The sequence below is a fragment of the Monopterus albus genome, unplaced genomic scaffold (assembly GCF_001952655.1).
Source record: "Monopterus albus unplaced genomic scaffold, M_albus_1.0 scaffold56.1, whole genome shotgun sequence".
NCBI classification, from domain to species: domain Eukaryota; kingdom Metazoa; phylum Chordata; class Actinopteri; order Synbranchiformes; family Synbranchidae; genus Monopterus; species Monopterus albus.
Window position 1 is genome coordinate 2,238,172 of NW_018127936.1, and position 12,964 is coordinate 2,251,135.

General features: G+C 40.8%; 1 protein-coding gene across 2 annotated transcripts in view; it reads left to right on the forward strand.

The window, feature by feature from the left end:
- The window catches only part of hip1rb (huntingtin interacting protein 1 related b), a 22,089-nt gene extending 9,125 nt beyond the window's left edge, over positions 1-12,964 (forward strand). Inside the window, exons 8-32 of one of the 2 annotated variants that reach the window (XM_020602551.1) lie at positions 1,470-1,610; positions 1,778-1,835; positions 3,842-3,917; positions 4,174-4,338; positions 4,446-4,501; positions 4,593-4,665; positions 5,121-5,304; positions 5,401-5,489; positions 5,590-5,706; positions 5,790-5,891; positions 6,063-6,257; positions 6,999-7,146; positions 7,363-7,449; positions 7,660-7,767; positions 7,961-8,097; positions 8,850-8,960; positions 9,097-9,155; positions 9,426-9,456; positions 9,597-9,659; positions 9,781-9,881; positions 10,481-10,586; positions 10,872-10,995; positions 11,089-11,150; positions 12,137-12,367; positions 12,468-12,964. In XM_020602551.1, coding sequence (XP_020458207.1) covers positions 1,470-1,610; positions 1,778-1,835; positions 3,842-3,917; positions 4,174-4,338; positions 4,446-4,501; positions 4,593-4,665; positions 5,121-5,304; positions 5,401-5,489; positions 5,590-5,706; positions 5,790-5,891; positions 6,063-6,257; positions 6,999-7,146; positions 7,363-7,449; positions 7,660-7,767; positions 7,961-8,097; positions 8,850-8,960; positions 9,097-9,155; positions 9,426-9,456; positions 9,597-9,659; positions 9,781-9,881; positions 10,481-10,586; positions 10,872-10,995; positions 11,089-11,150; positions 12,137-12,367; positions 12,468-12,476 — 2,633 coding nt within the window. In that variant the 3' untranslated portion in view covers positions 12,477-12,964. Of the gene's footprint in view, positions 1-1,469; positions 1,611-1,777; positions 1,836-3,014; positions 3,208-3,374; positions 3,433-3,841; positions 3,918-4,173; positions 4,339-4,445; positions 4,502-4,592; positions 4,666-5,120; positions 5,305-5,400; positions 5,490-5,589; positions 5,707-5,789; positions 5,892-6,062; positions 6,258-6,998; positions 7,147-7,362; positions 7,450-7,659; positions 7,768-7,960; positions 8,098-8,849; positions 8,961-9,096; positions 9,156-9,425; positions 9,457-9,596; positions 9,660-9,780; positions 9,882-10,480; positions 10,587-10,871; positions 10,996-11,088; positions 11,151-12,136; positions 12,368-12,467 lie in introns of those variants that run through there. The other variant, XM_020602550.1, reaches the window with a different exon arrangement.

The following is a 12,964-nucleotide window of genomic DNA, read 5'->3' on the forward strand; positions in this document are numbered from 1 at the left end:
CTTTCCCCCACACTTCTACTGAAGAGAAACCTGAGCTACAGTAGCGGTCCGCAGCCTGCTGCCATGATCTACTGATGCACAAAACCTAAGAGTGTATCAAGAAGGGGCTATTGTGAGCAGCTCTTGGCCTGCCTGTTTCCACAGAGACTGATCCTTTTTATAGAGTGCCGCAGGGGTGACGCTGGTGCCCTTGACAAAAAGCCAGTGGGATTTTTCCATAGGCTTTTGGGTTATTACAGAAGATAAGCTCTGTGACAAACAAAAGTTCATGACACATATTTTATTCAGCAAGATAATCATTTTTATGATATTTGAAGCACAAATACATTCACCAGAAGTAAAAAGCTATTGTTGGGGTATAAACAAACTACACTATGGTCCCATAACTTCAGTGTCAACACCACGACTTCCAACTTGTAATTTGATTTCTACTGCTTTCCTCTTTTACAGAATCCTTTCCTCTTAGCGTAACTCGATCTAGCTAGTGATCATGGCTGTGACAGTTAAAGGTTTGCATTGTGTAAGTTTAAACATAATGAGTGTAAATGGGGGCTAGTGAGTAGATGAGTCTCCCTGTTAGGCGTAATGATGTTTAATATCCCAGACAGCCTCTGTAGTCTCATTTAGCCACTTGTTAGCAACCGCCTTTTTAGAGACATGTATATGCATTAAAAATCACGAGTGGGGTGTTTACTGGTGTATTTTATTTCACAGAACAAAACTTGAAAATGTACTGGACTGTGTTAACCACAGACCTTATTTCAGGCATGTAACCCTTTCAAAAAACCCACTGGCCTCAGGCGAGGGAACCAGAAGTGCAAAAATACTTACCCAGCTCTGGGTTTTACGAATCACTACTATGGCACTCTGTTGAATGATTTCAGTTTTAACTTGTGTTCTCCTGTTTGTGCCTAAATTTGGTTTAACTGATAAGGAAATGCCTGCAATTAGAAGACATTAAGTTCATTACCTCCAGCTCCTCCCTGGCCTGCAGGGTGGAGCCACAGGATCACGTCTCAACACTGTAAACAAATTTTGCAGCTTTCCTTTGAGCATAATGTGCTTATACTCTGTAGTTATCACATACAGGATATGTTTTCAGTCTCAGCAAGACGTTGTGGAGTTATTGTCACTGATTGCAGTTTGAAGAAAGCATGTTCTGTTGCTACCTCAGCTAGGTGCACAAACTTCAAGAGAACCAATTGTGAAAACAGTAACTACAGTAACTAGCTCACTGGAAGAGTCTGCACTGTATTCAACCAGCAATATCCACACACATCCTTCATTAGCATAGCGTTTGACATAGCCACCATCTAGGGCCATGTTTCACAATGATGCTGCACCATCAATACTTGAACGTTCCAGACTAAAAGCACCCAGCAAAATATTTTGATTTACTGTCAAAATTTGCTTCAAAAATACTTAACATGTACTACTGTATATGCTTCTGTCTCCAATCCCTCTCACAGTGCTCCGACAGCTCAACACATCCATCGCCATCTCCAGTCTCACATCAGGACAGTGTCGCTTGTCTCCGCTCATCCAAGTTATCCAGGACTGTAGTCACCTCTACCACTTCACCGTCAAGCTGCTATTCAAGCTGCATGCCTGTAAGAACAGTTACTACCCAGAAAAAAAAAGTCAATCAGCACATCTTTACTTGTAAGATCTGAGGAGTACAGTGTGTGTGAACTGTGCTGTATAATTGAAATGATTTTATCATTAATATTACATTATTTATGTGTATCTAAGCATTGCCTAATGTCATGGATTTCAGGTCTCCCTGCTGACACCTTACAAGGACACCGTGAACGTTTTCATGACCAGTTCCACAGGTAGGTTGTTTAAGGCCTCAGGCACAAGTTAATAGACATATTTTATTCAGCAAGATAATCATTTTTATGATATTTGAAGCACAAATACATTCACCAGAAGTAAAAAGCTATTGTTGGGGTATAAACAAACTACACTATGGTCCCATAACTTCAGTGTCAACACCACGACTTCCAACTTGTAATTTGATTTCTACTGCTTTCCTCTTTTACAGAATCCTTTCCTCTTAGCGTAACTCGATCTAGCTAGTGATCATGGCTGTGACAGTTAAAGGTTTGCATTGTGTAAGTTTAAACATAATGAGTGTAAATGGGGGCTAGTGAGTAGATGAGTCTCCCTGTTAGGCGTAATGATGTTTAATATCCCAGACAGCCTCTGTAGTCTCATTTAGCCACTTGTTAGCAACCGCCTTTTTAGAGACATGTATATGCATTAAAAATCACGAGTGGGGTGTTTACTGGTGTATTTTATTTCACAGAACAAAACTTGAAAATGTACTGGACTGTGTTAACCACAGACCTTATTTCAGGCATGTAACCCTTTCAAAAAACCCACTGGCCTCAGGCGAGGGAACCAGAAGTGCAAAAATACTTACCCAGCTCTGGGTTTTACGAATCACTACTATGGCACTCTGTTGAATGATTTCAGTTTTAACTTGTGTTCTCCTGTTTGTGCCTAAATTTGGTTTAACTGATAAGGAAATGCCTGCAATTAGAAGACATTAAGTTCATTACCTCCAGCTCCTCCCTGGCCTGCAGGGTGGAGCCACAGGATCACGTCTCAACACTGTAAACAAATTTTGCAGCTTTCCTTTGAGCATAATGTGCTTATACTCTGTAGTTATCACATACAGGATATGTTTTCAGTCTCAGCAAGACGTTGTGGAGTTATTGTCACTGATTGCAGTTTGAAGAAAGCATGTTCTGTTGCTACCTCAGCTAGGTGCACAAACTTCAAGAGAACCAATTGTGAAAACAGTAACTACAGTAACTAGCTCACTGGAAGAGTCTGCACTGTATTCAACCAGCAATATCCACACACATCCTTCATTAGCATAGCGTTTGACATAGCCACCATCTAGGGCCATGTTTCACAATGATGCTGCACCATCAATACTTGAACGTTCCAGACTAAAAGCACCCAGCAAAATATTTTGATTTACTGTCAAAATTTGCTTCAAAAATACTTAACATGTACTACTGTATATGCTTCTGTCTCCAATCCCTCTCACAGTGCTCCGACAGCTCAACACATCCATCGCCATCTCCAGTCTCACATCAGGACAGTGTCGCTTGTCTCCGCTCATCCAAGTTATCCAGGACTGTAGTCACCTCTACCACTTCACCGTCAAGCTGCTATTCAAGCTGCATGCCTGTAAGAACAGTTACTACCCAGAAAAAAAAAGTCAATCAGCACATCTTTACTTGTAAGATCTGAGGAGTACAGTGTGTGTGAACTGTGCTGTATAATTGAAATGATTTTATCATTAATATTACATTATTTATGTGTATCTAAGCATTGCCTAATGTCATGGATTTCAGGTCTCCCTGCTGACACCTTACAAGGACACCGTGAACGTTTTCATGACCAGTTCCACAGGTAGGTTGTTTAAGGCCTCAGGCACAAGTTAATAGAAGTGACCACATCAAAGGAGGGTTTTACCAAAATCAACCAGCAGCATAATCTTGATCAATTAGTCACCACAGGCCTCTGCACCAATGCAAATGTGCCCATCACTGCTTCCCCGTCCCCACCCTGTGTCACTGACACAGACACATTTATATCCCTACAGCTGAGTTCAGAGAGGACCGACTTTGTAGTTCAAACATTTTACTTTACACTTCCTGTCTGTTAAAAGAATTGTGACACAGTCAAGGTGCCTGCCAGTGGTCCACAATTAGAAACAAGTAGAAAATACTACAAATTAAAACAAATCTGAGTCTCTATTACACATGCTGTATTTTGTGCATGAATAGAAGGTTTTTAATCTGTTTCCTTTGACCCACAGCCTTAAGACCTTTTTCAACAGAACCAGAGACATGATTTACTTCAAGAGACTGATCCAGATTCCCAAGCTGCCTGATGTAAGTGCACAGAGGGATGGAGCGAGAGAGATGGAATGACTTCTGTGCTGAGTCATCGTCTCCATCTTGAATGTCAAAGACACCTAATGCTGCTACTGTTAGCTACAAACTGGCAAAGCTTATTATTTATATAGACAGCTTTGCTTTGTTGAAATTTAGCATGGCAGCTATGAATATTTAAAAAATTTCGTCTGAATATAATAATATGTTGTTGCAGGTTTAACCTACAACAAATTTTTTTTGTCCTCTTTGTCAGTCCCCACCTAACTTTCTGCACGCAGCCTCACTGGCCAAACATGTGAAGCCAGTGGTGGTCATCCCTGACCAGGACGACCAGCAACTAGACGATGATGATGATGATGGCGAGCCGCTTGTTGAGGTCAGCCAGGTCTCAACATCCAGCGTACAAGCACAGCCGCAGGTATGGCACAACAGTTACAGATGCACTTACACAAGTATGCAATATTACCACGGTGTTGTGTATGCTTTTTGTTATGTTTATTTGTTCATCTTTTATTTTTTTATCAGGCACCTGACATATTTGATCAGGCATTTGGACCTCCGAATGGAGGCTTCGATAGCAGGTGAGCCACAGTGTTTCTCACTGTACCCTGTGAGCGTTAAATGGATTATATGGTGTCAGAACACTGTGACAACGGAGTTTTTGTCTGACAGAGATATCCAGATTGACAACCTGAAACGGGACATAGAGTCGGTGAGAGCAGAGCTGGAGAGAGTGAAAGCAGAGGTAAGGACTGTTGGGACTGAATAACCTGGTACTTGGGTTTTAGACTGTTTACTGTGTGCATGTGACAGTAGAGGACATGTGCAAAGGAATCTGTGTCATGTGCTGGGCGGATGCAAATATTGCTCCTGCCATGTGGAATGTGGTAAGTAGCCTGTGAATGAGAGGTGACGCAGGTGTTAACTTTACAGTACGTCACAGATACCGCTCCATCTTTTTATTTTTTTTTTTTATTTTACTTAATTTTATTATTTTACATTTTTCTATTTTTATAAAAGTAAATATATGAAGTAAAAAGAATGGAAAATAAAATTTGGCGAGTATCAAGGAATGAGATGATCATGGCTGCAAAATAAATACATGCTTTTTGTGGGATGAAAATTTTCAGATGATTTGCTGAACATTGAACATCAGTAGTTTTTTCCTGAAGCACACATCTCTGTCTTTCCCGACTGAAGGCTCAGCGCTACATTACACAGCTCAAGTCCCAGATCAACAGTTTGGAGGCAGAGCTAGAAGAACAGCGTGCACAGAAACAACGTGCCCTTGTGGAAAATGAGCAGCTGCGCATGGAGCTAGAGGCCACTCGCTACCGAAATGCAGAACATGAGAGCTTACAGTCAACCTTCATTGAGGCAGAGAGTAAGATATATGCAGTTAACATTCTCTCTCAGTCAGTCAGAATATTAATGTGGACCAGTCATTGAGATCATGCTGCCATTACGCTTCTCTGTGCAGAAAAAGCGCAGGCCACCGAGCAACGGTACAATAAACTGAAGGAGAAGCACACAGAGCTGGTGGCCAGCCATGCCGAACTGCTTCGGAAGGTGCAGATAGACTGCAGACCAGTCCAGAGATGTTTGTTTTAAATTATACATCAGCACCTCATTATGTGCGGTAACACTAAATGCATTAATGTGCTGACAGAGCGCAGACACTGTGAAGATGCTGTCAGCAACCCAGCAGACCCAAGAAGAAGTGGAGAGGACCAAACTGCAGCTGTCGTTTGAGATTGACAGGATAAAACAGGACTGTGATATGAAGGTTGGTGGTGTGTTATTTTGCTTTAATAACATGCATGTCTAGTGTGGACGTATGTGACTAATGCCGCTGTGTTGTCAACGTAGTTGGAAGAGCAAAGGTTTGAGGTAGAGAAGGTCAAGAGAGAGCTGGAGGAGAAGATGGCAGAAGTGACTTGCATCAAGGCGACTCTGCACAGCAGCGAGCAGGTGAGTGAGCACCTGTGTGCTTTCACGATGGTGTTTAGCTAATTCACCATCATTTAGTATTCAGCGTTATCATCAGTTCTGTGGTTGGAGGCACATATTTCTGGGTGGACTTCTGCCACTCGCAGCCATCTGCCTTTTCTGACTCCCCTCATTGTCGTCTGTCTTTGCCAGACGTCGGAGCACATGAACAACTCAATGACAGCTCTGCAGGCAGAGAAGGAGCGTCTGATGCGATCTGTGAGTGAGAAGGAGGCGGAGCTGTCATCCCTGCGACAGGCTGCGCAGGTGCAGCAGTCGTCACTCCAGCAGGAGCGTGAGAGGAACAGCAGGGAGCTTGGAGAGCTGCAGGGCAAACTGCAGGAGAAGGTCAGTCAAAACAGTAGAGCTTTGCTTATTTTGTGCAACGCTAGCCACAAGGACACAAACCATACTGTAGGAGCAGCAAGACAAACCTGAGGTCTGAGGCTGTCCACTTGAGAAGGAACGCCACTGTTTAGTGTACAGTGTCTTTACTGATTAATCCTCCTGGAAATCTCATATCAGATATGTTCAGCACAAAATAGCAATGAATATATCGATATTGGCAAGGGTTAGATCTATTTTGGACAGGAAAGCATTACGCATTTTGCATTCTTCATTGATTTTACCATACTTAGAGTATGGTGTTGAAAACTGGGGAAATACATACAAAAGCTCACTTCAACCATTGTATATATTACAAAAAAGAGCGATAAGAATTGTGCATAAGATGGGGTATAGGGATCACACCAATGGAGCTTTCATACAGTCTAAATTGTTAAAATTTTTACTTACTTTTAATTTTTCCTATTTTACATGCTTGAAAGAATAATAATAAATAAAAAATCTGGCTCTGTAGCACATTAACGGGAATTCAAACAGAATAACTTTATAAGCAACAGCTCAGTCTAAAAGTGTTTTTAAGAATAAGGTAGTTTAAAAAGAGAATGTGAATGCTCACTACTATAGACAGAATGGGATCAGCAGTCTAGTTTGTGTATGTCATTGTTTCTTTTGTCATCAAAATGTTTTAAACCAGACACATTTGTATGTTCTTTTGAATATGCGTTTGTGTATGTATGCATGTAGGTGAGTCAGGAGGAACAGCTGAAGCAGAAGCTGCTGGAGGAGCAGTTTGCTTTGCTGCAGGGTACCTGCACAGAAGCTGAGAAGATCATCCAAGATGCTGTTGCTAAGATAGATGATCCCCTCCATATACGCTGCACTAGCTCTCCAGGTCAGACCCTGCACTATTAGTTCACAAAAGACATATGCTAACAGGTTAACAACAGCACCGTGAGAATTAAATGAATTTAAAAAAAAAAAAGCTAAATTGTGTGTTACAAAGACCAGAACTTTAGTTGGTTGACTATATGTAGTATATGGCCTGTTCTGGAGACTTTGAATTAAGCTTATGTTTATTTTTCTTTAATCTTTTGTCCATCAAACACAGATTACCTTGTAAGTCGGGCAGAGGCTGCACTGGGCTCCATCGACAAAGTGAAAAAGGGCCATGCAGATTATCTGAATAAGATGGGGGGTAGGTTTCCTCTGCTTCTCATTTGACTTAATCCATGACACTGTATGGCTGGTTTGTTAATGTGGCATACTTCTCTCTTACTGCATGCCAAGTCCGATTTATTTGCAAGCACATTTATAACACCAATCAATAAAACATAAATAAATACAAGATAAACAAACATCAAAGACATATTTTTTAAAAATGCTCTGTGTATCCTCTTGTAACCAGATGCTGGAGGGCTGCTGACGGCTCTGACCCAGTTCTCCCACTTGGCTGCAGATACAATTATAAACGGCAGTGCTACTGCACACATGGCACCAACGGACCACGCAGACCGTAAGGAATACCTCCGAATACTTTCTTAGCACCAGTACAGTACTTTTCATATTAATTTAAGTATGTATTAATCAGACTATACAAAGCCATTCAGCGCTGTATGAGCATTTCTAACCGTGAGCTTTAACATTCAATGTACACAGAATGCAGAAGTATGGCCGATGGCTGATCTCTGCTCTTTAACACAATGCAGGACTGACTGAGAACTGCAGAGGTTGTGCCACTGAGAGTTTGCGGTATTTGAAGGACCTGAAGTCCAAGACCACCCTCCCAAGGGCAGACCCAGCCTCCATTCGCATAGTCATTCAAAAGATCTTGCACTTGGGCCAGGTGAGGAAAAAACAGAATGTCTGTATAATTTTTTTTTTTTTTAAACAATAAACATACTTTATAAGTTCCATTAATTACCAGAACCTTTATTCATCTCAAGCGAAAGAGTGACTGGTTTATGCACATGTATGGAAGTAAGTTGCAAACAAACGGACTGATGCTACATCAGTCTGTTTTTATTTTAGCATTTTTTAAAAACGTTCCTACCACAACTTGTTTCTGGGACAGTGCAGTAAGCATAGGGTGGTAATCGAACACCCGTGGGTGATAAATTGGGAAGGGAAGATGACCCGATGATTTAAACACCTTATTTTTTGCTTACATGGAGGTCAAAAATAATTTGCTGAAATTAAGAATATGACTTTGACTTGATGTCAGCGTGTGTTGGATTACCGAGACAAACAAAAAGAAGAAATCCATAGGAAGAACATCCGACCGCCACTATGATTTCATGCTGTTTGGATTTCACAATACAAACTGTAATATTTTTGTAATTATTTTGATTTTTGTTGAATGAGACTTTTGGTAGTTCTTCCAATTTTACCTGACTTTTTTCAGGAACACAGGGCTGCTACTGTAGTACAGTAGGTTTTCATAGTCGTTATTGGAATTTGCACAATAACCAATTCTTATCAGAAATATAAGCATCCAAACCTTTGGGTTTAGTTTTTACCTGTGACATTTTAAGTTCTTTACAGTATTAGTCACTTGTATTTTTTTAACATATCTATTTTCCTACCTGTTTCATCCAGGAGCTGCGGCCCAAAGGCATGGACGTTCGTCAGGAGGAGCTGGGAGATCTGGTCGACAAGGAAATGGCTGCAACATCAGCAGCTATTGAGGAGGCAGTCCGCAGGATTGATGTAAATAGTCTCACTCATTTTTAAGACATTTTTGTTTTGTTAGATGTTATTATATTAATATATGTAGTGAATAAATATTTAATATTGCACAGTGTATCTATTGTGACTGATAAATGTCTCGTGGTTTTGCGTTTAGGAAATGATGAGTCAGGCACGAAAGGACACATCAGGGGTCAAACTGGAGGTCAATGAAAGGTTTGTTCTTTCTCTGGGACTTTGTGTATCTCAGACAGATAAACCCCAACCTGTAATAAAATGCATCTGAAACCTTTTTGTAATTAATACGTCTGCATTAGGCCAATAAATGTGTCTAAAATACAGAGAACAAAGTCAAAATGCATCCTCTGATTTCTTGTCATCTTTTCTGTTGCAAATTTCTTTCCTCTCATTAGTCACTGACTGTTCTGTGAACAAAAAAGTCACAACTGTGAATTTTGTTTTGCTCTCTGTTTGACTTGTTTACAGAATCCTCTACAGCTGCACAGACCTAATGAAGGTACAGCAGTTTGATATTATACCTTCTGGACTATCACAGATACCCTACATACTGTATGTCTTATTTGTCATTAATATCCTAATGAACATGTGTGGGATTTCTGGTCATTATCTGTCCTTGTGTTTTCCACTCTACTGTAGGCCATCCGCATGCTGATCATAGCATCTACAGATTTGCAGAAGGAGATTGTTGAGAGTGGGAGGGTGAGTCACACTCTTCTAATTTTAAATCCAACAGTTTGTGTTTCTGAAATCAGAGTGAGCTGTACTGTTTATTTCAGGGGGAAAAAAAACAGCTAACAATATTAATGTTTTGCTTCTTAAGGGCGCAGCAACCATTAAGGAGTTCTATGCCAGAAACTCTCGCTGGACTGAGGGACTCATCTCTGCTGCAAAGGCTGTGGGATGGGGGGCTACAGAGATGGTGTAAGCTCATAGTTATACTGGACATTCCAGTTTATATTCTTACAAATATGCATTTCCCTTTACATCTTACATGCATTTTATATACTTTGTAAAACAAATGGTCTTCACTGCACAAGCAAACATTGTGGCTAATATCAAATTCACGACCTTGTGAGGGTTTAATTTATTATCACTTCAAAGTAGTACTAATATAGCAAACACATTATTGCAGCACCCAGAGCTAATTCTTCCCATGCATGCATGCATGCCTCACAACAGCTGAACAACAGCTCAGGCACAATAAATATTTGTTGTTGTTTCCCTTGAATCACTAAACAGGTACAAAATGTAAAATGCATGCATCAGCTGTTAGAGGATGCAAGTATTCTTGCTGACAGCCTTAATGGTTTACTATTATTATACTCATGAGTCAAGACATACCTAGTAATGTTTTATTGATTGGAAAATGTTGTGTAGTGCCTTAAATGACACAGCCGTCCATTAGCCAGTGTGCAGTACTGTTCCCCTTTCCAGTTAAGTTATTTTGCACTGATTTAACCACAGAACTTCCACAAGATAATAACAGCAATAATAATGAAGTGGTTTTTACCTGCTCACAGAGAGTCTGCTGATAAAGTGGTGCTGCACACAGGCAAATATGAGGAGTTGATTGTCTGCTCCCATGAGATCGCCGCTAGCACAGCACAGCTGGTCGCTGCCTCAAAGGTAATGGTCTCATTTCTGGAAAGAGCCTTGGAGACATGCTGCTATTACTGTAGAAATATATTGTTGTATTATTGCCAAAGTGTAAACATTTTTCACTTCACTTAGGTGAAAATATCTGTGGTCACTTTAACCATTAACCACATTACATTTAATTATGTTGCACCTTTTTTTGCTAGTGTAACTTCCTGTGTCTCATTGTACAGCACATTCCTGTGACTGATGTGGTGGGTTTAGTGTGTCAGTGGTGTCAAATGGCCTCACTCATCCGCTGTACTCTGCACTCAGGTTAAGGCAGATCGCAACAGCAAGAAGCTGCCAGTTCTTCAACAGGCTTCTCGCCATGTGAATGAAATGGCAGCTAAGGTGGTGGCCTCAACAAGGACGGGCCAGGAGAACCTGGAGGAAAAAGGTTCACCCAGTTTGATTTGTGTTATAGACCACCATAAATCATGAGCATGCCATTTTAATAATTATGTTCTATCCAAACACTTTTCTTGTGCAGATACCATGGACTTTTCTGGGATGTCCCTCATCAAATTGAGGAAAGAAGAAATGGAGTCACAGGTAAGCCATGTGGATAGGTCTGTCAGGGGTTTAGAGTGGCTGAGGTGTCTTATGAATTAAACTAAATTAGACTCTTAAATGTAAGGCTATGAAAGCCAACAAGGACACATTATACTGTATTTGTGTGATCTGTTTGTTAAAATTGAGTTCACAAAGATACATTTGTGCACTTCTTTAATCTTATTTAAAATCAGCAATAAGTAAATTAGAAGAAACACAGTTTAGTTCATCTGGCTTTATTTCCTATTTTACATAAGGCCGTGTTCAGACTGAGTTTCAAAAGTATGAAAACGCAGCCCTCTCCATTCATTTCTATGGGGGATTGAGTTCACCGCAGCCGGCACCAGCACCACTCCAGCAAAATGAGGCAACCCCGTGTGGCCAAAAAGTTAAATCTGGTTCAACTTTCATTGCACCCGACAGTAACATCATCCAGCAAAAACGCTGCATTGACCAAACACGTACTGGGGACAATCAGGATGTGGATGTCCGCTGGAAGAAGGCTTTTGTTTACCTTGTTAGCATGAGCAATCACTGCTATTCTCTGTTGAATCTGTGCCACAGTTAAGCACCATTATGACACGCCATGCATTTTCATTAGTACTGGATGTTAAATGGTGTTTTTTATCTATCGATCCTGACACACTGGTGGTAGAACTGGTGCTAAGGTAGACTAGGCTACGTTAGCAGCATGGCTATCCAAAACACAGCTGAAACTCATGGGCTGGAAATGTGAATGAAACGTGGACCTGTCACAGCGTGGCCATATGGTACATGCCTACAACACTCCCCGTGCAACCCCTCACCCCCTGACCAATGCAGCATCTCACATTAAAATAGCAGGGAGCTGCATTTTTACCGGTTCAGTTTGAATGCCCGCTAAATCAGTCTGACAGTCAGCTGATTTGACATGTTGGAATTAATGACCTTATAAATACAGCAGTTCTGACTGTCGATATGACATCTGCGTATTTCCTTTCTCTCAGGTAAAGGTACTGGAATTAGAAAGTCTGTTGGACAACGAGCGACTGCGCTTAGGTGAGCTGAGGAAAAAGCACTACGATTTGGCTGGAGTTCCTCTAACCCAGGATGCTGAGGGGAACGGTGAAATCTCCTCACTGGGTTATCCTAGCTCCATGTCACCTAAACCCTCTAAGCCAACTGTCATGAAGAAACCTGCGCTGGCCCAGAAACCTGGCATACCACCCAAAACTACAGTAAGGGCGGTGAAGAAAAGGCTGTGTTTTATATGAGAAAATAAGCTTCAACTTATTGATAAATCTGATCTTTTATCTTTTTTTCCCCTGTATGTTGCAGTTTAAGTAATGCCTGAACAGAAGAGGAAAATGCTCCACTAATGGCTGGTTGGATTGACCAGAGGAAGAGCAACTTTTTGTGAATGCAGTTCTATTAAGTTGCATGTTGACAATCCTCTGCCTCACCCTGCATCAGACTGTTTCAATTTCATTCTGTTTTTTGTTTTGTTTGTTTTATTTTTATTTTTGCCAAAATGGACCAGATGCCTGATTTTTGACCCATGATGCCTTTAATCTCAACCCTCTTTTTAAAAGATATACACGCATTCAAGGCAGAACCCTTTTAATTTAAGTACTTGGCATCAAGAACAAAAAAAATCTGTTATACTTTTAGGGTGCATGAAAGTATTTTTTTCTGCATCACAAAAATGTTGATATTCAGCTTTTAGAATACAAACATTAAACATACCTTGTATGTCAGTAGCTGGTTTTGATCATGCTTTGGATAACCTTTTGCACATTATTTTGAACTTTAATTAAAGAGCCCATCACATTCTC